The 26370-nt window shown below is 43.3% G+C and overlaps 1 protein-coding gene across 4 annotated transcripts in view; it reads left to right on the forward strand.

The window, feature by feature from the left end:
• The window catches only part of SRFBP1 (serum response factor binding protein 1), a 122317-nt gene that overhangs the window by 60980 nt on the left and 34967 nt on the right, over positions 1 to 26370 (forward strand). For all 4 annotated transcript variants that reach the window (XM_074953022.1, XM_074953021.1, XM_074953018.1 and 1 more), the window contains one exon: positions 25513 to 25584. In XM_074953022.1, coding sequence (XP_074809123.1) covers positions 25513 to 25584 — 72 coding nt within the window. The remainder of the gene's footprint in view (positions 1 to 25512; positions 25585 to 26370) is intronic.

A 26370-nucleotide genomic window follows, 5' to 3' on the forward strand; every position in this document is an offset into this window, starting at 1 on the left:
AAAAACCCCGATAATGATAGTAAGTAGATAAAAAGATTTTGAGGTCCATTCAAAAGTGTCTGGCAGTCTAGATTTGGCCCACAGTGTGCCTATTGACTACCCCTGCCTTAGGGATAGGGCACTGGACTTCAACTCAGGAGAGCTGTGTTCTGTTCCTGGCTTTTCCACTGACCTGCTGGGTGACATTGGGCAAATCATTTCTCCTATGTGCCTATCTTTCACCATGTGTGAAATGGTGGTGATGATATTTTGTAAAGTGCTGGAGGTCTGCTGTTGAAAAGTGGTATAAAAGTGTGTTGATGTTATGGGCTCTTCAATCTAGCAGACAAAGGTATAATGTGTACATTCTTAACAGTGAGAGTAATTAACCATTGGAACATTTTACCAGTGTTCATGGCGGATTCTCCATCACTGGCAATTTTCAAATCAAGATTGGTAGGCCTAGGAGTCCCCAGTCATGGCTCAGGAACCCATTATTCTAGATGCTGCAAATACATAAGAGTCCCTGCCTAATAATTTAGTAAAGGTGGCGCAATGTGCCCAAATACTAATGAAGACCTTCACACTTCACTCTGCACAGAACAAGTCTTCAGTGTCTTAGGTAAATAAAACTTTAACTTCAGGAGCTACCTGAACACACATACAACTTATCTTGTATGGACTGAGAAAGTAAGATACTGCTGTTAACATACTACTTTTAAAGTTTCCAATTTTTGTGAATAAGTAATAGCCCCTAACATGTGGTGGTGATATCGTAGCAGTTGCTAGGTAGACTTTTTTCATCTTCATCTGGCCAAGGGTCTGAAACAGTTTTTTTTTATGCTGACCTTACCGCAGTCATCTATGCTTTTGTCACCTCATAATTAGATTACTGCATTGTGCTTTACATTGGACTACACCTTAAATCAACCCAGAACTAAACATGGTGCAGACTTCTTAGGCTTGCTTGTTAAGCAGTGTATCTTCTCAATGCTCTGTGATCTGCATGGCTGCCTGTTGGTTTCCAGATGGAATATTTAACACATTGGTTTTAATATACAAAGTTCTGTTTTAGGACCAATGGTGACGTTTCTCTTGGAAAGTTTCAGCAAAATATGTTCAGACATTTTTGAAGTGTGTTGTTTATGTTTAGTATACATACACTTCAAAGTCCTGTCAGAAGGTTGTGGACATATAAATCAATAACTGAACCAATTTGGTTGAAACTTGGTCCACTTCCTCACTGAGATCCAATGAACAAGTAAAATATTAAATAAATTGGTTCAGACATGATTGGTGGAAGCTTTTTTCAGATTTTCCAAGCAGAATTTTCTTTGTTCAGTCTATACCTGAGAACCTTGGAGTTGTAAATACTACATAGACTTTACGACATTTCTTTTTTTGTTTGCATGAAAGAAGTTCTTAATTCCAGGAGCTTTCAAGGACTTTGAGGCTTGGAAACACTAAAGGGAGAAATAGGTAATATTGTCCCAGAAGGATAAGCACATGGCTGGGAACCCAGAACTCATGTATTATTTCCCACCTCTGCTACTCAGCAGCCTCAATAGTACTTTGCTTTACAAACACTAGTTATGCGTCACAGCACTGCTTTGAGGAAAGGTAAGGTAAATATCACCCCAGTTTCGCAAATGGCAAAACTGAAATGCAGTAATGAAGTGACTTGACTGGAAGATGTTGTGGTGTACTGGATTATGTATAAGCCTAATAGTCTGGAGAGCTGAGATGTAGTCTACTTTTCTCACAACGATTGTTCTGGTTACTTGAATAAGTCACTTAACCTCTCTCTACCTTGTTTTTCACTAATGGTAAGTGGGGTTTGTTATACTTTGCTAAAATGCTTTTAGATCTATAGATGAAAAACACTACAGGAAACAAGGCCCCATGTACACCAGAGAAAGGTTCCTGCTTTTGGGTACTTCAGACTGGAAATTCTGTGGCAGTCTTTTTTTTTTAAAGTAAAATATAACTGGTCTAGCTTTAATATGAAATCACTACGGACACCCCTTTGTATTTACTTTGATAATTCAATTAGTGTAGCTGTCCCACACTTTTACTTGACACGTTTTTGTAATTGTAACAGTGTATGGAATTTTGGGGACTGGATTGGCAATAGTTGGGAGGCAGTTTAGGGCACTGTCCCATGCAAGTATATGTTTCTGCCGAAATGATCAGCAGTGAAATAGTTAACAAAATTGACCTTTCACTTATTTTTGTTTCACATTTAACATCCAAATAAAGGTAAATGGGAGGAGTTCATACCTTTCAGACACTTTCAAGTTGTCTGCAGACCTAGGGAGGTAGCACTGCATCAGTTTACACTCAGTTCACCTTTCAGAGTCCCAGCCAGGAAGGCTAGGTTTTATTTTTTGTTAAAGAATGCTTGGATTCATAGAGCAGTGAGTTCCACTGCAAATTCCTCAACTACAGAATAGCAGAATGCATGAGGCTCTGTCTTTATTTTATCCCAGTCTTATAGATGGGGGCAACCAAGTCTGAGAGGTTTTCTGATTTGCTGGGATGTTAGGGATGGTCATGGCAGTGGCTTAGGCCTGCATCTTAGTAGGGAGGAGATGCAGATTCTTCTCTTTCTAGCTCTACTGCTGACTGTGTGAATTTTTCTGTGTTTCTGTTTGTCCATCTGTAAAATAGGGGTTAATTGTTGTTTACCATGAGGATTAATAAATGATTATACAACGGTTTGAAAATGTAAAGCTATATGTAAATGTTATATTCAAAAAGGGCAAGTGGGATGACATAGGAAATTATAGGCCAGGTTAGCCTGATATCTGTCATAGGCAAAATAATGGAAAAGCTGATATGGGAGTTAATTAATAAAGTATTACAGGATGGGAATATAATGTTCATCAACATTGTCTTATCTCAAAGAATGAAATCAGGTTTTACAAGTTTGGTTGATAATGGTCACTGTGTGTAGCTTTTGTAAAGCATTTGACATAGGATAACAAGACATGATTTAAAAAAGGGATTCTGTACAACATCAATAAAGCACCCATTAAATGGATTAAGAACTGGCTAATTGACAGGCATCCAAAAGTAGTTGTAAGTGGAATCATTGAATAGGAACATTTCTAGTGGAGTTCCTCAGGTATCCTATCTAGGTCTAAAACTTTTATCAATGATCTGAAAGTATATAAAAAAATCACTGCTAATAAAATTTGCCGATGACATAAACATTGGCAGAGTAGTAAATGATGAGGACAGGGATGTCGGAGATCTGGACGGCCTGGGAAATTGGGTCTGTCCAAACAAAATGCACTTTAATACAGCTAAATGTTTCTAGATTTATCATTTCACAATGTGGACCATAACTATTTAATGGGGGACTGTATCCTAGAAAACAGTGTCCCTGAAAAAGATTTAGGGATCATTGTGGACAAATTACATGAGTGCCTATTGTCATGCTGTAGCAAAAAGGGCTAATATCCTTGGATATATAAGTGGGGGAAATAGGTGATTTTATAAGTGTGTACAAAGCTATTTCAAGAGCTAGTGGCTGAAGGTTAAAGACAGACAAATTCAATTAGAAACAGAGCACACATTTTTAACAGTGAGGATGTTTAACATATCAAGGTGATAGTTTAATCTACCTATCAAGGGAACGGGTGGATTCTCCATTTCTTGATATCTTAAAATCTCAATACAGATATGACGCTGGTAGGCAGCTCTTGCCAAGGCTGTAAGTGTTAGCTGAGCACTGACAAATTCACAGCTGGAAACCAGACCAGCTCACCTGTATGTTAGTATGGTTCAAGAAAGATGTTAGGCTTGTAGGGATGTGTTTTAGTGTTTAAGACTCTCTCTAAAATGCTTGTAAGTTGCTGCATGCATTAATCTTACCTGTAATATCTGTATCCCACACTACAAAGTAGTATGTAAGTTTTGCTTTATAACTCTAAAAATGCCTGTTCTGAACTTGTGAACTCAGGGAGGAGGAATAGTTCTCCCACCCATCAAGAAGATCTATCCAAACTAAATGGGCCACCGTGAAACATCACAATACAAAAACTGGGCTGATGGTGCTCTTACACCCATGAAGGTGCTACATATGAGAGACCACATTCCATCAGCTTGAATTCTGGAAGAAGAAAATGATAGCTGACATGAAAATTCTTCATCTCTTTGCCATTTGGACTCTGGCTGGAGCTAGGAACCAAAAGCAGAGATCCCCAGGTTTAGCCCTAAAAGATGTTCAGTGCTGACAGATTACTACATCTGTCACCTTTTTAGAACTATAGACTGTAATTGATTGGTGTATATGTCACCTGCTTTAACCTGTAAATAACTCTCATTTCTTTTTCCTAATTAATAAATCCTTAGTTAGTTTACTGTAGGAGTGGCTACATGTGTTCTTTGATGTGAGATGTACAGCACTAATTGACCTTGAGTAAGTGACTGGTCTCTTGGAACTCGGACCAACCTGAAAATTTTGTAATTTTTGGTGTAAGTGACCATTTATCACAAGTCCAGCTTGCCTGGGTGGCAAGATAGACTGGAGTGCCCAAGGGACTGTCTGTGACTCCGTGGTAAGACTGTTATAGTTAGGACCCTGCCAAATTCACGGTCGTGAAAAACAATTTACAGACACTGAAATGAGATCTCCCCCATGAAATCTAGCTGCTAGTCTGCCAAGCTGGGAAGGGACGGGACTTCCTCTTCCCGTGCATGGACTGATCTCAGGGGGAGATCAGACCCGCCTCTTGTACCACCCTGGGCTGCAGGAAGCTCTGCAACTGTGCTGCTTCAGATGCCTGGAGGTTTGTCTGATCTCCCCCGGGCTGCTGGGAGCATTCCAGCCAGGGGCTCCTCGCTGCTAGTCCCAGCTGGGCTGGGACAGGACAGGTCTGATCTTCCCCCTTGCCCCCGAAAAGCAGCGTGCAGGAGAAGAGGAAGTCCTGTTCCTTCCCAGCTAGGCTGTGACTAGCAGCTAGGAGCCCTCTAGACTGGGGTGCTCCTAGCAGCACAGAGGAGATCAGACCCACTTCAACCTCCAGGAACCTCCCACCAGCTGCAGGCAGTTCCACAGCTGCTTCCTTCAGAGCCCAGCTCTGAAAACAGTGTAGAAGTGAGAGTGGCAATCCTGTAACCCCCCAACAGTTTCGTGACCCCGCCCCCATGACCTCCTTTTGGATTGGGACCCCCACGATTACACCACCATGAAATTTCAGGTGTAAACATCTGAAAATATGAAATTGACCAATTTTAAAACCCCCTGGCCATGAAATTGACCAAAATGGACCATGAATTCGGTAGGGCCCTAGTCATAGTACTTCAGGACTCCATGTTTTTTACTGGGTTGGTGAAATCTAATTGTAGAACATACCACCAGTTTGGTTTGTCTGCCCTGCCTTTTGACAGTCTGCCCTGAGTTTGGCACTCGTGGTTGTGAACCACTCCAGACAGCATGACAACTGGATGAAAATCTATAGGCTGTGTTGTGCAGTAGGTTGGACAAGATGATCTAATGGTCCCTTCTGGCCTTAAACCCTATGAATTATTAGGTTCTTGGAGCGTGGAGGACAAAGAGTAGCACTGTATGTGTGAGAGGCAACATCCCACATTAAAAAGCTTTTCACAGTGTCTTGTATTGGAAGATTGTTAGTGGATTATAAAGTGAGAAGAGCGGAGGGGAATTGTTGGAGGCAAGAATGTTTGATGGGAGCATTTTCTTCAGAGGTCAAAGATGTTTTAAAAGGGAAATGAAAGAGAAGTTACACAATGTAGCAATGAAGTTTGTTGATTCTATGGGACGGAATAGTTTAGCAATTTAAACAGCAGGCTGGAAATATTCAGGCTCCCTGGAGCCAGAGTTACAAATCTAGGAGGGCTGGCTAATTCTTTCTTTCTTCAAAATAGCTAATTTTAGTTCCATGTTACTCAGTGGATTTTCCAGAAAAGAGCTTAAAAATTTACCCTTGTCTGATTTTAGTGGACTTTCAATAGCGTGGGTGCAGTTTGTAAGAGCAGGAGCATGCTCCAATGGTATCATATTTCAATACACTATTATGCAAAGTAAATAAAAATATATGATCTGTCCATCCCCTGAAAAGTTTAGTCTGAGACATGATGTAGTGTGAGTAACGAGCTATGATTTGGGGGGATAAATGAGTTGGTCAAAGGAAGGACAAGGGTTACAGTAATAACACAGTGTGGTTACTGTGCTTTGGTATATACATGTCTTGATCCATTTAAATTCCAGATCATTAATTTACAAGTTTTGTTTCATTTTTTCCCCTCTATTTATTTAATTTTTTTTAAAGGAAAAATCTGGGGGCTGAAAAATAGCGTTCTTGTAATGTTAATGATGGGAAAAGCAGAATCAAGGTTGAAAGTTCAGCCTTAACTGCTCCTTGTGCAGGAAATAAGTATTTTGGACCTTTAAACCATGATGATTAAATGTATAATTACTATGCAAATCTCCATTTTTATGTTAAGTTTTGAGTGTTTAACAGTGTGACATTAACCTGTGTTTTTGCATTTCATTTTAATTCAAAGGAGGAAATTCACCTTCCATACTACTTAAACTCTGTGGTGGAGGCTGCAGTGAGGGGGAAGGAGTGGGTAGAACAGCTTTGCAGTTGGGCTTCTACACCTACCCATGTACTTCAGAGACTGTTACTTATAAGTTTGCCTGAATGTGTTACATCTTTCTAAAGAATTTAGTACTAGTAGTATTACTGTAGTGCATAGGAGCCCTAGTCATGGACCAGCACCCCATTTTGCTGGACATTGTACAAACACAGAACAAAAGGATGATGACTGTAATTCTTGTATTGCCCTGGTAAGAATATAATTCAGCAATGCGGGAGTTTCTCTCGCTTGTTAATTTATATAGAGAGAAATTTGCAGGAGTTCTATAAGGGCTTTAAGAGCAGTGATTAAAATGTACAATGCTAACTTAAATTGTTCCCGGCAGAAAGTAGCCTTCTCTGATGAAGAAAAAAGACACAAAGATGAAACCCAGGTTATTTTAAAACCTACTGTCCCTCTGTGGAGTCGCAGGGACTGTTACTAAAATAGATATGTGGCTTGGCAAGTATAGAGCTGCTGAAGTCTGGATTTTTATTCCCCTGTCTTTCCCCTAAATGCTATTCCTATTTATACATTGCTCCAATTCTGCAGTAATATACAGTTGGTTAAAGTGAGAGTTGAGAATTGGATGATATCACATGACTGAACATTACCTTAATGTAAATTTTTTCATCTTTCAGGGTATTATTGCTTCCTTTTTTCACTTGTAACTTTTTATGTAAAACTTTAAAAGAATCCCAAACCTAAGTAAGAATTTGGAGTCAATTGGCTATCAAATTCAAATTTGTTAAAATGTATACTATACTTTATTTGAATAAACCGATTGGCACTGTTTTGAAAGATAGATTTTGATTTCACATCTGGTAAAATAGTTTTTCAGAAATAGTTTGGGTGTTTTTTATTTTGTTACAATAGAATCTTAATGAGATTCCCATCTGTAGAAATTCATGTAGATTTGGATCACAATAGGTGTCACAGGATTTGAATTTGTAAATTGTGCCATAACAAAATGTTTTTCTGCTACTTCAGATACACCATCCCAGACTGATGTCACACTCTCCTTTTGTCTTGTTGATCAGGCAGTCAGCAGGCCATTTGGAAAATAAACTTGTTACTGGCACCAAGATCCTTGGAAACAGGGTTCAACAATTGAACCCAACTGATGTCTATTGTAGATTTTGTTTCCAATTGGAAAATATTAAACCCTTTATGTGGACCATAGCTGGATTATTTTTACTGAACTATATGTCCAGCCCTACTTGGAACTTTTCCCCATGAGTTGCCAATATACACTCTGCCTCTTTGTAGCGCAGCACATGTCTCAGAATGGTAGCACGCTGCAACTGTCAGAGTACGTCTGTTCTAAACTAAATTTCCAGCTTTTTCAGATGAGACAGAAATGGGAGCTCAAACCTAATCATGACTTTAGACTATTCAGCCATAAACTGTTAGTTTCCTGAAGTGCCCTTTTCTGAGCTGGCCTGAAAAGAGTCCTTCCCTACTAAGACCTCCACAGAATCTAAACATATTGACAGGAAATAGCAAGATGAGACTGAACAACTATAAAAAAAAAAAAAAAAAAAAAAAATCCAGTTAGTACATTTGTGGAAAAATAATCTGAAGCACGGAAACATAATGGGCGAAAGATACTTAGGTATTACTGCTTTCTAAGCACCAGAGTGGACAGCTCTGTAGGTACAAATCTGTAATATAATGTGATGACAAAAAATTCAGTACACTTTCAAATTGCATTGAGTCTTGTCACCTAACAGTCTAAGCAACGTGCCTCTATGTGGCATTCGTGAGATTTCACCTAGAATACTTTATATTTTCTGGACAATGAGGTGCTATCCATCGATCTATGTTCTAATATTGTCATTCATCATCATAGTTCCTCCAAATACCAGAAAAGTGTTATCTTTATCAGAGGGAATTTTAGGGTGGATCAAGAAAAATGATTAAAAGGCTAGGTTGGTTTATTTAAGGGGGAAGACATATGCCGCGGATGATTGGGGAATATAGTTGATAACTAAGTATTTGAAGGATGTAAACACTAAGGAGGGAGAACAATTAAATAGCATATGGGAGTATAAGTAGGATTAATGAATGAAGCCAAACAAAAAAATGTTGACTGAATATCAGGCAGAATTTCCTACCAGTGAGGTCTCTTAGACTTTGTAAGTGTCTCCCAAGGTAAGTGTTGACATACGTTTCCTCTGAACCATCTAAAGCTGTGCTGGAGAAGACAGCTGAGAATATATTTTAGTTGAACACTCCTGCTTTGGTATAAGGATCTCCATCTCTAATTTATGTGGTTGCCTAGTCTGTCAGGTTTTTTGTTTTAGTTTTTCCAATTTGAGGCTATTTTATGAAACACATTCTAATCTACGTGTAGATTGTATTCTCCAAGTCAAGGACTGTCTTCATCTGTTTTTGGAAATCACTCCACACACTATAGACTGCACTGCATTCAACGTAATCATAATCAATATAAATATAATTAGGAAGGCCAAAAAATAATTTGAAGAACAGTTAGCCAAAGACTCAAAGTAATAGCAATTTTTTTTAAGTACATCAGAAGCAGGAAGCCTGCTAAACAACCAGTGGGGCCACTGGACAGTCGAGATGCTAAAGGAGCACTCAAGGATGATAAGGCCATTGCAGAGAAACTAAATGAATTCTTTGCATCAGTCTTCACGGCTGAGGATGTGAGGGAGATTCCCAAACCTGAGCCATTCTTTTTAGGTGACAAATCTGAGGAACTGCCCCAGATTGAGGTGTCATTAGAGGTGGTTTTGGAACAAACTGGTAAACTAAACAGTAATAGGTCACCTGGACCAGATGGTATTCACCCAAGAGTTCTGAAGGAACTCAGATGTGAAATTGCAGAACTACTAACTGTAACCTATCATTTAAATCAGCTTCTGTACCAAATGACTGGAGGATAGCTAATGTGATGCCAATTTTTAAAGAGGGCTCCAGTGGTGACCCCGGCAATTACAGGCCTGATTTCAGTACTGGGCAAACTGGTTGAAACTACAGTGAAGAACAAAATTGTCATGCACATAGATGAACATAATTTGCTGGGGAAGAGTCAACATGGTTTTTGTAACAGGAAGTCATGCCTCACCAATCTACTAGAATTCTTTGAGGGGGGTCAACAAGCACATGGACAAGGGGGATCCAGTGGATATAGTGTACTAAGATTTTCAGAAAGCCTTTCACAAGTTCTCTCACCAAAGGCTCTTAAGCAAAGTAAGCTGTCATGGGATAAGAAGGAAGGCCCTCTCCTATCTTTTAACCAGTTACCAATCCATGAAACAGTGGGTAGGAATAAATGGTCAGTTTTCAGAATGGAGAGAGGTAAATAGTGGAGACCCCCCCAGGGGTCTATATTGGGACCAGTCTTATTCAACATATTCATAAATGATCTGGAAAAAGGGCTAAACAGTGATGTGGCAAAATTTGCAGATGATACAAAACTACTCAAGATAGTTAAGTCCCAAGCAAATTGGAAAGAGCTACAAAAGGATATCACAAAACTGGGTGACTGAGCAACAAAATGGCAATGAAATTCAGTGTTGATGTGCAAAGTAATGCACATCTGAAAATATCATCCCAATGATGCATATAAAATGATGGGGTCTAAATTAGCTGTTACCACTCAAGAGAGATCTTGGAGTCATTGTGGATAGTTCTCTGGAAACATCCACTCAATGTGCAGGGCAGTCAAAAAAAAAAAAAAAAAAGAGCAAACAATGTTGGGAATCATTAAGAAAGGGATAGAAAATAAGACAGAAAATATATTGCCTCTATATAAATCCATGGTACGCCCACATCTTGAATACTGTGTGCAGATGTGGTAGCCCCATCTCAAAAAAGGCATATTGGAATTGGAAAAGGTTCAGAAAAAGGCAACAAAAATGATTAGGGGTGTATGGAATGACTGTCATACGAGGAGAGATTAATAAGACTGGGACTTTTTAGCTTGGAAAAGAGACGGCTAAGGGGAGATATGATAGAGGTCTATAAAATCATGACTGGTGCGGAGAAAGTAAATAAGGAAGTGTTATTTACTTCTCATAACACAAGAAGTAGGGGTCACCAAATGAAATTAATAGTCAGCAGGTTTAAAGCAAACAAAACAAAGTATTTTTTTCCACACACAATGCACAGTCAACCCGTGGAACGCCTTGCCAGAGGATGTTCTGAAGGCCAAGATTATAACAGGGTTCAAAAAAGAACTGGAGGTTAGGTCCATCAATAGCTATTAGCCAGGATGGGCAGGGATGGTGTCCCTAGCTTCTGTTTGCCAGAAGCTGGGAATGGACGACAGGGGATGGATCACTTGATGATTATGTGTTCTGTTCATTCCCTCTGGGGCACCTGGCATTGGCCACTGTCGGAAGACAGGATACGGGGCTAGATGGACCTTTGGTCTGACCCAGTATGGCCGTTCTTATCTGAAATTAAAATTTCAAATGCCATTTCTGCTTGGTATTTTAATGTTCAAGCTTGACTTCTGGTTTCCTAACTAAGGGTTATGCCTACTTTAAAGGTATTTAGTTATAATAGGATTTATCAGTTATGCTAAATATCACCACCATTTCAGATTCAAATATTACTTATTTTAAAGTTTGTGTTTAAAATAAGTTGATTGCTAAATACACACATTAAGGAAACATTTCATTTTCCTTTCTAATATCAAAATTTGCTGTGTGTTGTTTAACTTTTGGTGACACCAATCTTTAAGTTTGACACCTGTCACTAATCTTTTTAATTTTTTTTCCCACTGAGCACTGAAGAAATCTACTTTCGTATAATATCCAGCTTGTTAACTGGATGAATGAATTGGCAAGCAGGTGATATACAGGAGAAAAATTGGGTTGGAGAAAGGTTACATTGAAGAAATGACGAGAATAAAAAACAGAGAAAAAATATAGAAGGATTGTCAAGGAAAGAGGTGTTGAATTACAGTGGGAAAATGGGAATATTTAGATATAAAGGGGAAATTATATTTCTGTAGATAAGATGTTCAAAACTAAAAATATTTTCAAAATGTTTTCAAAATACTACTGCTTGTGAAAGGTGTTAACTTGATACCCCTAGAAACTAAAGTCTTCTGTTTATACATAGAATGAATACAGCAGTGGACATACAAGCTTCCCTACACTCCTGATTAAGTGCTTGGACCCTGTCCTGGAAGAGAGCACTGCTCAGAATGAGAGAATATGCTTTCTATGCCAATTTCATCCTTAGCTTCTGTGCAGAGGTTGCCAATAAGGAAGCCAGCTTTCGGTTCTTTAAGTAGTTGTCTACATGGATCCAACTCCTAATGCATGTGCACATAAGTTAGGAATCTTTTGGCCAGCAGTGGCCGTTGGAGTTGTGCCTTTATCCTGAATGTTCTTGCCCCTTCCCCACAAATCTGAGGGCAGAAAGGATTGGAGTGAACCCAACCGTTGCTCAGGTTCTTCTTGCTGCCCGTGGCAGCACGGCAGAACCCCTGTTTGTGCCTGCTTTGCTGAAACCAAGTTATAATTAGTGATTAGACAGTGGTGGTGTTAGATAAGTACATGACTCTTAGGACTTCTACATACTAGCACTTATTTTGGTATAACTTAAATTGCTCAGGAGTGTGAAAAAGCCACCCTTATGAGCTACGTAAGTTACACCGACCTAAGCGCCAATGTGGACAATGCTATGTTGACAGGAGAAGTTCTTCATAGAGCATCTGCACTAGCAGCGCTAGAGGGGTGCTGCTACATCAGTAGAGCTGCAACACTGCGGTGATTCTAGTGTAGACTAGCCCCTTAGTTGGCCTATTGGCTTTAACAGAAAAAAAGATGTTGCTATGTTTTACTAATTTTTCATATTTAGGCTCAGAGCCCCCTATCCTACTACTAGGACTCAAGCAATTGTTATGGAAGCTAAATTTCCAGGGTTTAAGACATGCCCCTCTGATGCTTCTGTGCCACTCAGTGATAGGCGTTCTAACTGCCTGTTTTGTATAGGCAATGGGTATATCCATAGAGCAAGGCTTATCTTTCACTCTTTCCAAGCAGACTCAAAGACTAGGGATGCCTTCTAAAGTTATTTCTTCTGAAGCGCTCCATGAAAGCCTTTTTGGACAGGGAGAAGGAGGATACAGCTAAGGCTTAGTCTTCCCTCCAGTCCCTCTAAGCTAGGGGCCCAGTAAGCAGTGATTCCACCTTGGGCTCCAGGGTTGAAACATCTGAGACTCCAGTTAGTGACTTCACTCCATTGTTGACTTCTTCAGGAAGGGGTAGGAAAATGAAATATAGATCTCGAGATAAGATGAGATATAGGTCTCCCTGTTCAAGACCCTCGTAACTGAGACATAGTTCAGTATGTAAGATTTGTCTCAAGCTCCACAGCTGAAGATCAGCCAGTGGCCTAAAATGCGACTCTCTGGCCCTTTGGTATCAGTTATGAAAAGAGTGTATGCAGTATTGACTAGATCTACTGTGTGTCTCTTTACGGCACTTACTCTGGCACCAGCTTTTTCACTACCCAACAGTACAGGCCGTTTTGGCCCCTACGTTGCACCAAGTGACCTGCCTGTGGGCCTGAACCAAAATCCCCATTGTTGCCTTGTACAATGCCAACAGTGCTAACAAGTCTTCAGTCACCAAAACCACAGCACCACGTACAGCAGTTGAAGTAGAATCTACTTCCCCTACCCAATTAGAAGTGATGGAGTGGTCTAGCACAGGAAGTGTAGTCCCATCACTGGAAGATGTGTATTCCTTTTCATCTTCTCCACTGGAAGACATGGTAGAGACTCCTCCTGTGTTCATCCCCCTTTCCCTCCATGGGCATCACACTGGGAGCTTGGGTCTCACAAAGAACAGGCCCCCTTGTATCTTCTGTCCATCAGTCCAGTAATAAATATATGCTATGGGTCATGGTGCTACTGGGCACCCTGGGCTAGGCAGCCATGTGTCCACAATCCATCTTCTGCTCTCCTTTTAGGGCAAAACACCTTTCCCATAAGAATTAGGAGGATCAACAGGCAGAAATTGAGAAGCAGTTGATCCTGGTAGAAATTTCATCACCCTTTCATCCCTACTCCCGAAGTGGCTGTCATTCCCTCCATGCCTTGTCCAACAGATGATTTTAAGGTGTTCATGGACCCTTGACATCCCCAGGAATAAGGCAAGAGAAGTCCCACAAGCCACTAGAGATTCTGCTTCTTTTCATGCCTGGTAGATTTGCCATGTTTATTAATGACTGACTGTTAGAATTGCAAAGATTTGTGGCAGACTCCATTGTTAGTACCTGCCAGTTCGAAGAGCATGGATAGATGGTACCAAGTTCCTCTCAAAGGGTTTAAGGACTTTTATTTGTATTCATTGCCAGGCTCACTTGTTGCCATGACGGTTCAGGAAAGATCCAAGCAGCAAGGGCCCCTAAAACAAAAGGAAAAGAACCCTAAGGTTGGATCTGTTTGACAGAAAAATTTGCTCCTCTCCTGATCTCCAGATATGCATTGCCAACTACTAGGTGCTTCTGACAAAATATGACTTTCTGCACTGGGATGTGAGTGTGTCTGTTTATGGAAAGACTTCTGCAGGAGCACATGGAAGAAAAAAATTCATCATGCTAGAGGGTCTGCTAATAGCTAGAAATTCCCTACAGGCTGCTTTGGATGCATCTTATTCAACTGTATGCACCATGGCCACATTGGTGGTGATGCAAAGATCCTCCTATATGTGGTTTATTTTGTAAAAGTACCCTTAAAAATAGGTAGGTGAGGCTTAAATTGTTGCTGCTGGAAAAGTCCATGAAGCCTTCCATTTCTGACTCGGAGAACCTGGAGCAAATCATTCTCACTCTGCTTTGGCACCGGCTAACTGTGGCTCAGCTTTCTAGTTCCCATGCTGCCTCCTCGCATAAACCCCACTCCTCTGCTGCCTCAGTAACTTCTGAGAGAGGAAGAAAAGAGTACCGCTCTGGTGGAGGATCAAAGTATATGTCACTCTCACCAACCCTGAGCAAAGGACTTAAAAGTTCTCAGGCTCATCCAAGAGTTACAGCTCAAAGTCCTATTCTGGTACACCAACATCAAAGAGCAGTGTCACTGATAGATCCTTTAATCAACAAAGCCCACACTATTTCCAGTACAATGCCAATACTGTACACATCAGCACCACGTTTAACATCCACCACTTCACCCCGATACCAATCACAACCTTCACAGTATCAATGGACATTACAGCACTGGATGTCTCAGCACCATGTATTCAAAGCCTTTCACTGTACCAGCTGATCTGTTCATAGCTCCGGAGTCTCCTCTATTGGAGTGCTTAAGAGATTTGATCTCCAAGCTGCTGTGGCGAAGGCGAAATGTTATACATTTGATGGGGGTAAGAGCATCATCATATTACCCTAACCAGACAAAATCATTCAGGAATGAATGTGGAATGTTCATGCCTTTGTTGATAGCATTAAGGGTCAGGCAGTATCCTTACAGGCTTTATCAAAATAGGTTTCCAACCTTATAAGAGCATGTTACAAGTTAGCCAGATTAGATCCACCCACCACATTGGAGCTTATTCTACTGGAGCACAGACAGTCTCAGCTGCATGTTTCAAGAATGTCCCTATTTGTGAAATTGTAGGGCAGCTACACTGAGCTCCGTCCAGACTTTTACCGGGCACTGTTCTTTAATGGAGGCTTCCAGATTGGAAGCCAGTTTTGGTAGGGCTGTTTCTACAGTCATTGTTTTAGTAGGATGCCTAGCACTCACCTCCAAGCCAACAGGTAACTGCTTGTTAGTCACCAAGAGTGGGATCCATGTGGACAGATACTTGAAGAAAGAATGGTTACTTACATTAACTGTCGTTCTCCAAAACATGTTGTCCACGTAGATCCCATGGCGTGCCCTCCTTTCCTGATACTTCAGAGTCATACTCCTCTAGGATTCTATATTGATGAAATTACTGAGGGACTATTGGGCCCAGTCTGCCCTTAATGCCCTTAGGTGAGGGCGTGCAAGGATAGCTAGAGCTCAATCTTGGCCCCAGTGGACACTGCTGGCCAAAATAATCCTATCTCATGCACGTGGGGTGTCGGCACACTAAGAGTAGTATCCACATGGAGGACACATCTTGAAGAATCACAGTTATTGTAAGCTACTGTATTGCTTTATTGAAGCAGTTATGCTGGTCAGTTTTGTGAGGTGGGTACCTATCCACTTTAAACTGGGATCAGCAACTCATTTCATATAGACCACTGAACTATCATTTGATGGTACTGAACTGGGGTCTATATTCTATTACCAGTGTAAACAACTAGCAAGTCCAAATGCGGACTTAACTATGGTCTGTTTTTCATAAAAGTTTGATTTTACCATTGGGATGAAAATGCTTAGTCTTTTTTTAGACTGCATCTACTGTGGACAGATAAACCAGCATACCAATTCTGCAGTCTGTTGTATTGAACTACACCCATAGGATTAGGTCTTTAGTTATTTTTATTTTTTTTAAAGCAGAGTTAATCTACTTTTATAGATAATGGCACCAGTATCTGTACAGCCACATTGCATAGGATGTCATGCTATGTGTATTGTATCAAAGAACAAGCCTTTTTAGTGTGCTCTAAAAGGTTCAAACTAGGAAGTGACACTTTGTCTGCTAATTCCCCAGCAAATACTACAATTCTGTACCTGCTAAAACTATTGTTAGTGCATGGAAAATATATAGGGTGGGGAAAGAACTCTTTTGAGTTTTGGAATAGGCTTTGCTAAGTATTTCTGTCAGGAGAACCAATGTTATGATAAGACTGTTATCAATTTAAACTGAAAGTATGGTTTTACAAAACTTTAAGTTTGAATATAAACCTTAATGTGAATAGAAATGTTTCCTTGTATTAAATTTCAGTGCAGTGGTGTTTTTAAAATTTTAAACATTTTTCTGAATTGTTGTAAATGACATCCACCCATGAACGCAAATGACATCATAGTAACCATAGAGTTAGAAGGAACTGCAAGGGTCATCTAGTGTAACCCTCTACCAAGATGCAGGATTTGTTGTGTCTAAAAAACTATCCACAACAGATGGCTTTTGAAAAGCCTCCTTTTGAAAAGCTTCTACAACATGATTTTAGAACACTAATGGAATGTTACTGAACCAGAAAAATGAAACTGATAAGAAAATTGAAGTTAAACTAAGTGGTAAATTTTTCATGGTCTAGGCTGAATGAAATTCCAAATGTAAACTATTCCGCTTTACTTGTCTAAAGATGTCTGTACTCCTCTTCCCACCCCTGACCCCATGTCAGCAAGTCTCAGACCCCAGGTCAACTGACTCGGGCTCATGCTATGGAACTAAAAATGGCAGTGTAGATGTTCCCGCTTGGGTTGGAGCCAGGACTCTGAAACACATGCCTTTTCCAGGCTTAAGAGCCCAGGCTTTGACCTGAGTGGGAACGTCTGGACTGTTATTTTTCAGCCTCATAGTGTGAGCCCAAGTCATTTGCCCTGGGCTGTGACACCAGTTGCCACAGGTGAGTTGTTTGTTTTGCATTGTAGATGTACCCTTCATGACACTACAGTAGATTGGTTTTTACTTTTTGTCTTGACAGTTCTTTGACTTGTTTTAAAAAAAGAAAACGTCCATTTGACCAGCCATAAGAGTCACTACTACAAAACTAGTCATAGAATAATAATTTTTATCATGTGTTTGATTGTGGCATACTGTTTTTTTTAGCAAGCACAGAAAAGCATAGAATTGTAGGAGTGGAAGGGACCATCTAGTCCAGTCTCCTGCACTCATGGTGGGAACTCGCGGGGCAGAGTCCAGGTGGATTGCCCTCGATGCCGACCAGACTGTCTGGCTCGGTTCCATCCGGCTGGGACTCGCAGCACCGCTCGTCCTCAAGAAGCAAATATCGGCGGGACCACAGCAGGCATCGCCATCGGTCCTCATCTTGGAGAGGGTACCACAGTCAATCATGGCATGGTCGTCGATGCCGTTCCCGCTCGGACTCCCGCTCCAAGTCTCCAAGATATCGCAGCCCCAGGCGTCGATCACCGGCATTTCACCATTGCTGGTCTGTCTGTAGAAGCCATTCGTGGAGCAACTGTTAGCACCGGTACCGGTCCTCCATGTCGAGATTGCGGTCCCGTGGCCATCGTAGATCCCGGCACCGCCGCTCCTCCCGATCCAGAGACAGCAGCAGGTCTTACACCAGCCGGGTCTCCATTCGTAGCAGTCCTTCGATGGGCCAGGCCAGCCAACCCAAACAGCCGGCCCTGCTGGTGCCACAGCAGGTGTAGTGGCTCCGAGCATTGTGGCCGGCCCAATGGTACCAGTGGGCACTGTGGCCTCCGGCGCAGCCCCTGGTGGGAGCTTGCTCGGTGGCCGGAACTTCGGAGGCACCGTTGGCCTCCCTCCAGACCCCCAAGAAGGGAGGCGGTGGGACGTACGTCCTCAGCACCGTGCCCAGAGTCCAACCAGGTGGTGGACCCTCGGTGCCGGCCAACACCCAGAGCACCGCACCGGCTTCTTCGCCCCGCCCGGAGGAGGTGATTGCAGCCCCGCCCCCCTCCGTCCCACAGGAGGACTTCAAGGCCCAAGAACTCCTTTAAAAGGGTGGCAGCAAGCCTCCACTTCCAGGCAGAGGAGATGATGGAGCCCTCAGACTCCCAATTGAACATGTTATCTCCATTGGTACCGGGTAGGGTGGCCTTGCCTTTCCATGAAGGGGTGGCTAAGATTTCAAATGCCCTGTGGCAAACACCGGCCTCACTGGCCCCCATCTCTAAAAAGGCAGAACACAAGTACTTTGTAACTGCTAAGGGGCATGAGTACTTGTATACGAATCCAGCGCCCAACTCCCTGGTGGTCGATTCGGTCAACCACAAGGAACGGCAGGGTCAGCCAGCCCCGACCCCAAAGAACAAAGACTCTCCGAGACTGGACTCTTTCAGAAGGAAAGTTTATTAATCTTCGAGCTTCCCGTTACAGGTGGCAAACCATCAGGCTCTCCTGGGCCGGTACGAATTCAATCTGTGCGGCTCCCTGCCCAAGTTTGAGGACTCCCTCCAGGAGCGTGACAGGAAGGAGTTCAAGGTGCTAGTGGAGGAAGGGGCAGCAGCCACTAGAGCATCCCCTTGGATGCTGCGGACACGGCCGCATGATCAGTGGCCTCCGCGGTGTCCATGAGACAGGCATCATGGCTCCTGCTCTCTGGGCTGCCCAGAGAGGCGCAGTCTTCCATGCAGGATCTCCCATTTCATGGGAAAGCTCTGTTTGCAGAGGAAACAGATACAAGGCTGCATGGCATGAAGGACTCCCGCACGACCCTCCAGACTCTGGGCCTCTATATCCCAGCTCCGGCAAAACCTAAGTTCAAGCTTCAGCAGACTCCCACCCAGGCCGCCCTCCCGAAGTGCGAGGCCGCCCACAAGAAGCAGCGGGACTATAAGAGACGCCCTCAGAGGCAGTCTCAGCCTGCTTCCCAGCCTGGGTCCTCCAAGGGCAAGCAGGTGGGGAAAAGGCGTTTTTGACGGGACACTTGGGGACACCCCACCAGTCCTCATCAGGGATCCACCCCCAACAAAGCTTCCCTTCTCCAACCGGTTGTGTGTTTTCCTCCCGGAATGGTCGTGGCTAACTTTGGACCGATGGGTCCTCAACACCATCTCCCAGGGTTACATCCTCCAGTTTACTTCCTCTCCGCCCAACCACCCCCCACCCCCATCTCCCTCGGGGGACCCCTCGCACAAAGCTCTGCTCGAGCAGGAGGTGGGGCGGCTCCTAGGTCTAGGAGCGATAGAGGCGGCACCCGAGGCGTTCATGGGCAAGGGGTATTACTCCCATTATTTCCTTATCCCGAAGGCTAAAGGGGGGCTCAGGCCCATCCTGGACCTCCAAGGTCTGAACCAGTACATCGTGAAGCTCAAGTTCCTCATGGTCTCCCTGGCCTCCATCATCCCCTCCCTGGATCCTTGGGACTGGTACACTGACCTCAATCTACAGGACGCGTACTTCCACATCCACATATTCGAGGGGCACAGGCGCTTCCTCCATTTCATGGTGGGGCAGAATGATTACCAATTCACAGTCCTCCCGTTTGGTCTGTCCACTGCCCCCAGGGTGTTTACAAAATGCATGTTGGTGGTAGCGGCCTACCTCAGACGGCGGGGGGTCCAGGTATTTCCCTATCTGGATGATTGGCTTGTCAAGGGCACCTCACAGTTGCAGGTGAGGGATCACGTGACGCTCCTCCTGTCCACATGCACCGACTTGGGCCTGTTGGTAAACCACACCAGTCCACGTTAGTCCCAGTCCAATGCATAGAGTTTATTGGGGTGCTCCTGGACGCAGTATTGGCCAGGGCCTTTCTCCCGCCAGACAGATTTGAGACCCTGAAAGTTCTAATCGACTTGGTCACAAGGTTCCCCGTGACAACAGTCAGGGTTTGCCTACAACTCTTGGGTCAGATGTCAGCGTGCACGTACGTGGTCCGTTACGAGACTCGGGATGAGGCCCCTCCAGCTCTGGTTGGCCTCTAAGTTCTCCTGGGCCACGGACAGGATGGACAAGGTCCTCACCGTGCCATACTCTGTGATCACCTCCCTACGGTGGTGGTCCACCCCAAACAACATGCTCCAAGAGGTCCCATTCAGGGACAGGGCCCCATCGTTGGAGCTGGTGTCCGATGCGTCGGACCTGGGTTGGGGGGCCCATGTGGGGAACTTTCAGACCCAAGGCCCGTGGTCAACTCAAGATCTGACCTTACATATAAACATCAAGGAGCTCAGGGCGGTGCGGCTGGCATGTATGGCCTTCCGCTAGCACCTGGAGGGCGGGGTAGTCAGGGTCCTCACAGACAACATGGTCTCAATGTTCTCTATCGACGGGCAAGGTGGTGCCCGATCCTCTGCCGCAAACCACTCAGGCTGTGGGACTTCTTTATAGCCTACGACATCTACCTGAAGGCCTTCCACCTACCGGGTGCCCGGAATGAGAGGGCGGATCACTTGAGCAGGGACTTTTCCTCGCAACACGAGTGGTCCCTCCACCCAGAAGTGGCCCACCAGCTCTTCCGAAGGCGGGGAACTCCCCAGGTGGACCTGTTTGCAACTCGGCAGCACTGGCGATGCCCCTGGTTCTGCTCTGGGGGGTCTGGGGAGGGACACTATCTCTGATGCCTTTCTCCTGTCCTGGTCAGGTTGGCTTCTCTACGCCTTTCCCCTGTTCCCTCTAATCAGCAGGGTCCTGGAGAAGATAAAGACGGACAAGGCCCAAGTCCTCCTGATTGCCCCAGTGTGGCCCAGGCAGCATTGGTACGGGACCCGCACAGGGCTGGCGGTAGCTCTGCCATGGCCGTTGCTGCTCCGCCCGGACCTGCTCTCTCAGCACCAGGGCTGCCTCCTCCATCCCAGCCTGGCGGCTCTTTACCTCGCGGCGTGGCTGCTCATTGGTTAGGTGGAAAGGAAAGGATGTGCTCAGAGCAGGTTCAGCACGTCGTCCTCGAAAGTAGACAGCCCTCCACTCGCCCCACTTATTTGGTGAAGTGGTCCTCGTTTTCAAGGTGGGCGGCAGACGAGGGTGTCTCCCCGGTGCTTGCCCCAATCCAGTTTATCCTTGATTACCTCCTCCACCTGAGGGTCCAGGGTCTGGCGCCCTCGTCAGTCAAGGTGCACCTGGCAGCCATATCGGCCTTCCATCCGCGAGTGCAAGGGCACATGGTATTTTCCCATGCAATGACTGGCCGGTTCCTTAAGGGTTTGGATTGTCTTTTTCCATATTCTAGACCCCCGGTCCCACAGTGGGACCTGAACCTGGTGTTGGCTGGTCTCACGGGGCCCCCTTTTTAACTACTAGCCACATGCTCTTGGTCTCACCTCTCATGGAAGGTGGCCTCCCTGGTTGCAATCACATCGGCCAGGCAAGTCTCAGAGCTCCGAGCCGCCATACACGGTCTTTCGTAAAGACAAGGTCCAGCTCCACCCACACCCCGCATTCCTCCCGTAGGTGGTCTCCATCTACCGCATGGGTCAGGACATTTTTCTACCTGTTCTCTGCTCCAAGCCTTACATGTCTAGTGTGGAGCGCCGTCTCCACACGCTCGATTTGCAGCGGGCTCTGGCTTTCTACCTCGAGCGGACCAAGTCGTTCAGAAAGTCCTCGCAACTGTTCGTCGCCTCGGCTGAGCTTGCGAAGGGCCAACCGATTTCCACTGAGCGGCTTTGCAATCGGATCACTTCATGCATCCGTTCCTGTTATGAGCTTGCGGGTGTCCCCCCCGCCACCCATTGTGAGGGCACACCCAACTTGGGCGCAGGCCTCGTTGGTTGCCTTTGTGGCCCACGTCCCCATCCAGGACATTTGTAGGGCCGCCACGTGGTCTTCGGTTCACATGTTCACCTTGCACTATGCGATCGACCCCCAAACCAGGGATGATGCCCGGTTTGGCAGGGCTGCCCTCCATCCTGGGAACTTGTGAACTCCTACCCACCTCCAACAGATATAGCTTGGAATCAGCTATTGTGGAATACACATGAGCAATCACTCAAAGAAAAGACAGTTACCTTTTTCGTAACTGATGATCTTCGAGATGTGTTGCTCATGTCTTTTCCACATCCCACCCTCCTTCCCCTCTGTCGGAGTTGTCTGGCAAGAAGAAACTGAGGGTGGGGGAGCGCGCAGCTCCCCTTATACCGCGCCAGGCAGGTGCCACTCCAGGAGTCGGTGGGCGGGGCTCTCCCCCCTACGGGTACTGCTAGGGGAAAAACTTCCGGCACCAGTGCGCATGGCGAACATGCACACCTATTGTGGAATAGACGTGAGCAACACATCTCGAAGAACACCAGTTACAGAAAAGGTAACTGTCTTATATTGTAGGCCTGACTTGACATGATCAATGAGGCCTCACCCATGTCCAGTTTCTTAGGAGACTGGATTAGGGAAGTGAATGAATCAGCAAGCTAGGAACAGAATGTCTGTACTAGCTAAAATAAGGGGAAACACCCAGGAAACCATTTACAATGGACCATAAAACAGTAAATAAGATAGTCCTGGAACGTAAGATAAGGTAAGGGATAAGTCGTTCATAGACAGTGCATGCTGCATAGGGATTGTATAGTAAATGCATTGTAATGTTTTAATGTATATAAAGGCAGAGATTTGCTGTGTAATTTTGGATGTTGATATGCCCTATGCCCACCCTCTACCCTTAAGTCTGATCAACTCAGTGTAGCTTTGCTGTATTCCGAATAAAGGAGCCTGAGTGATGAGACTAGAGTCAAACTAAGTTCTCAGAGAACCAAGTGGTGTTCCCTTGAGACTTCTCCCGACATGTTTTAGTACAATTAGCTTAAGATGGTCTTTTGTAGTTTCTGCTGTTCCATACCGTCTGGCGTCCCACGGAGGGTTAGGGAGTGGATGTTTGTGGAAAAGAGGTGCATGGGCTCATGTGACTCTAGTCTCTACTGGCCCCCGCAGAAATATGGGGTGAGTGGAGGCCGCCTTCTCCACTGGCTCCCTTGGAGTAAGGGCAGAGGCCTGCAACACCTCTGCTGCCACAATTTTTGTTGGCTTCTGCTGTCCTTTCCACCCACCCTCTATGTATATGAGAGGAGGGGGAAGACTGCTCCTTCCTCTGGAATTTATGTTGTTCTTTCCTAGACTTCTATGATAGCTCATTTTAAATTGATTTGCAATTGTGATAGTTTTACCATAGCTATAAGGATTATACCATTAATTGCTTGTATAGATTCCCTTTCCAATGTACATTATAGCTTTGTACTCCATTTAGTGTATTTCAGTTCCAAAAATAAGCAAAAATCCCCACTTAAAATACATGGGTTTTTTCTAAATTGCTTCCCTAATTTTGCATAGGAGAAAAGCATTGTCTAGTGGACACTGCGCGCAGTCAAACCTCCTAATTCTTAGCCCAGTGACTTACTGTGGGCACATCACTTAACCACTCTGTCTTAACCACTCTGTCCTAGTTTTCCCATCTGTGTAGTATTTGAAAAATCATGTAAAACCGAATCATAGATTCTAGGGGTGAAAATACCTGTTAGATCATCCTGTCTGTCTACCTGCCAATGCGAGATTGTTTCCTATTGTACATTTACTAGTGTGTTTTCAATCTGGTTTTAAATGTGTCGACTTGTGATTGAGCTTCTTCCAGGGCCTCTGGGCGATGATTTTAGAAGTTAATAGATCTCACTGTCGAGGTTTTTCCTAACTTTCATGTCAAACGTATTTTCCCTTTCTTAATTTCATCCCATTACTCTTGGTTATACTTTACTATGCTGCAGCTTACACTCATTAATTATTGAAAAGCACGCGTTTTACACAACACTTAATGACATAGATAAAACACATTCTATGCTTAGAAGAGCTAACGAGCTAAATAAGATGGACACAGGACAACATTGTGAGAGAAGAAAATGTGTGTGGATTATTAATGATAAAGGAGGAACTGCCTAGAAAGGTGAGTTTAAGGAGGGATTTCAGGAAGTAGCATCAGAATGGCTAGGAGATGAGGACAGGCAGACTAGGGGAGCAGCATGGTAAGATGTACATAACTGAAAGTAGGGAAAAGTGACTAAGAGTGTAAAGCAGAAGGACTGGAATGCTCATTGGAAGGTAAGCAGGGGGAAATGAGGACCCTCTCTCCTTAATGTTCACGTTTTTCAGCTATTTATAGACTAGGTGTGCATATATAGCACTTAATCTTTGCGTGTAAATCAACTGGTCTAGACCACTAATTGCTCTGGTTGTTATGAACTCATTCCCTAGAATTTTTCTTCTGAGGTATCCATATTTGAACACAGTGTTACAGCACAGAAACAAGGGTCTATCTCCCTGCTCCGCAACACAATGCCTGCATATACAGCCCAAAGTTGCATTGATCTCATTGCTGCCATATCACACTGCAAACACAGGACTAATTTACTCTTCTTTGTCATGTTTAAGTTGCTTCCCAGCTTTCTGCCTATTTGAATATCTATTTTATGAATTATTTTCCTTAAACATTAGCACCACCAGTAACAAAGCAGGGCCTGGTGATAGGTAGCCCAGAGCCTAACTGGCAATTTCTTCCTTTACCAGTTTTATAAATGATTTGCATTATAATTTTTAAAACTATAGATATGTAGGAAGTCACTTGGTCCTCATGTAATCTAGTAATATAAACTGTTTTAAAATGGACATATGGCAAACAATCTATACTATAATTTATTTTCTTCAATACCCATAAAAAAAACAAAAAAACAAGCCAATATAAACTCTAAAATAGGTATTGGATATGTACAGTTGCTAAGATTAATAAGGATTTTAATATTCTTTTTAATACATACATCCGTCCTAATTGTGGTCACAGTTAGTTTAAAATATACTTCTCTAAAGATGCCTGCTGTGTAGGATTCTCCCTTCTGGCTTGAGAATCCTTCATAGATGATAGCTTCAGAGAAGTGGAATTACAGGTAAGTAATTTTTCCCTTTCAACCTCAATTACAGGGCTGTAATCAAATCTATATATTTACGCAGGAAGGAATTCAGAGTTTCTGGTAAATGGGCATTTCTAAACCTCCCATAGTCTATTTTAAATGACAAATTCAGGCAATTGTGTTTCTAAAAATAAGATCTGATCCTGCAGACTGTACTCACTCAAAACTCCCACTGGCTTTAGTATAACCAGGTACTGTTGTGATGGTTATGAGATAAATAGATTAGGAAAAATCTGGTTTTAAATACGTACGGCAACATTTTGCAAGTAAATTCAGTAAAATTTTACCTTTAAGTGTTCATAAATATTGGTGTCTATGCCATCTTTGAAGAACTGATCCTATTCTCCTTTAAATTAGTAGGAGTAATCCAAGTTTACTAAACCTTTCCAAGATTTACCTTCATAAACATTATTATAAAGTACTGTTATTACACATGTCTAAGAAGAGTAAACATTTTTCTTCCACAGGAAATAAAACCGGATCAAGTAACCAAACTTGCTCTTGGAGGAGAGATTAATTTTGAGCAAGTCTGCAAAAAGGTACGACTTTTTTATCTTATAATCATTAGGACATGTGCAAGTGTGGGTATGTGTATGTATTTGCATATACCAATCCACTAGGGCGTGTGTGTGTGTGTGTGTATGTATTTTAAAAAGCAATTTAGCAGGAATGGCTTGTTAAGGCTGGTGAGGCTAATCCCGATCAATAGTAGGCAACCACATCAATGGCCTATATAACATCTATATCAGGGTGTCATGGCCTGCCTAATATATTTGTGACCCACATGACCTATTCGTGGACAATGTACATTTTCATTTTTTTATAAAGTAAATTTCCAATCCATTTCACTGCGGAGGGAAATGTCCAAATGTGAACAGGGTATAACTGATGTCATGGTGTCTGCAGACAGTCTGAAATAATGACTGGCTGGTGAACTCCCTGTCCCCTATTAATCTCATTGGTGTATCACCTCGAAAGCCTGATAATAATTAATTGTCAACATTTAACTATTCCGTTGTTGATGTTTCTAGCAAATCCAAAGTATATGAGTAGTAATAGGTTGTTCTGTTGGGAAGGAAATTCAGAGGGTGGATGCACGGCCAAAATAATGGGAGAGAAATGGAGAAGGAAGAGAAACAAAGGGCAGGAATGACAGAGTCCTAAAGGGGAGAATATTTTGCCATTGAGTGATACTGAATGTTACAAGAAGGTATTGAATCAATAATAAATAGGTAAAATTTTGTTTTATATATTTATTTTTATGTAATTTTATATTACATATTCTTTTGATCTCTGACATCAGTGTACTTTCCACTGAGGATCGT

This window comes from Natator depressus, chromosome 5 (genome assembly GCF_965152275.1).
Source record: "Natator depressus isolate rNatDep1 chromosome 5, rNatDep2.hap1, whole genome shotgun sequence".
Classification (NCBI taxonomy): Eukaryota; Metazoa; Chordata; order Testudines; family Cheloniidae; genus Natator; species Natator depressus.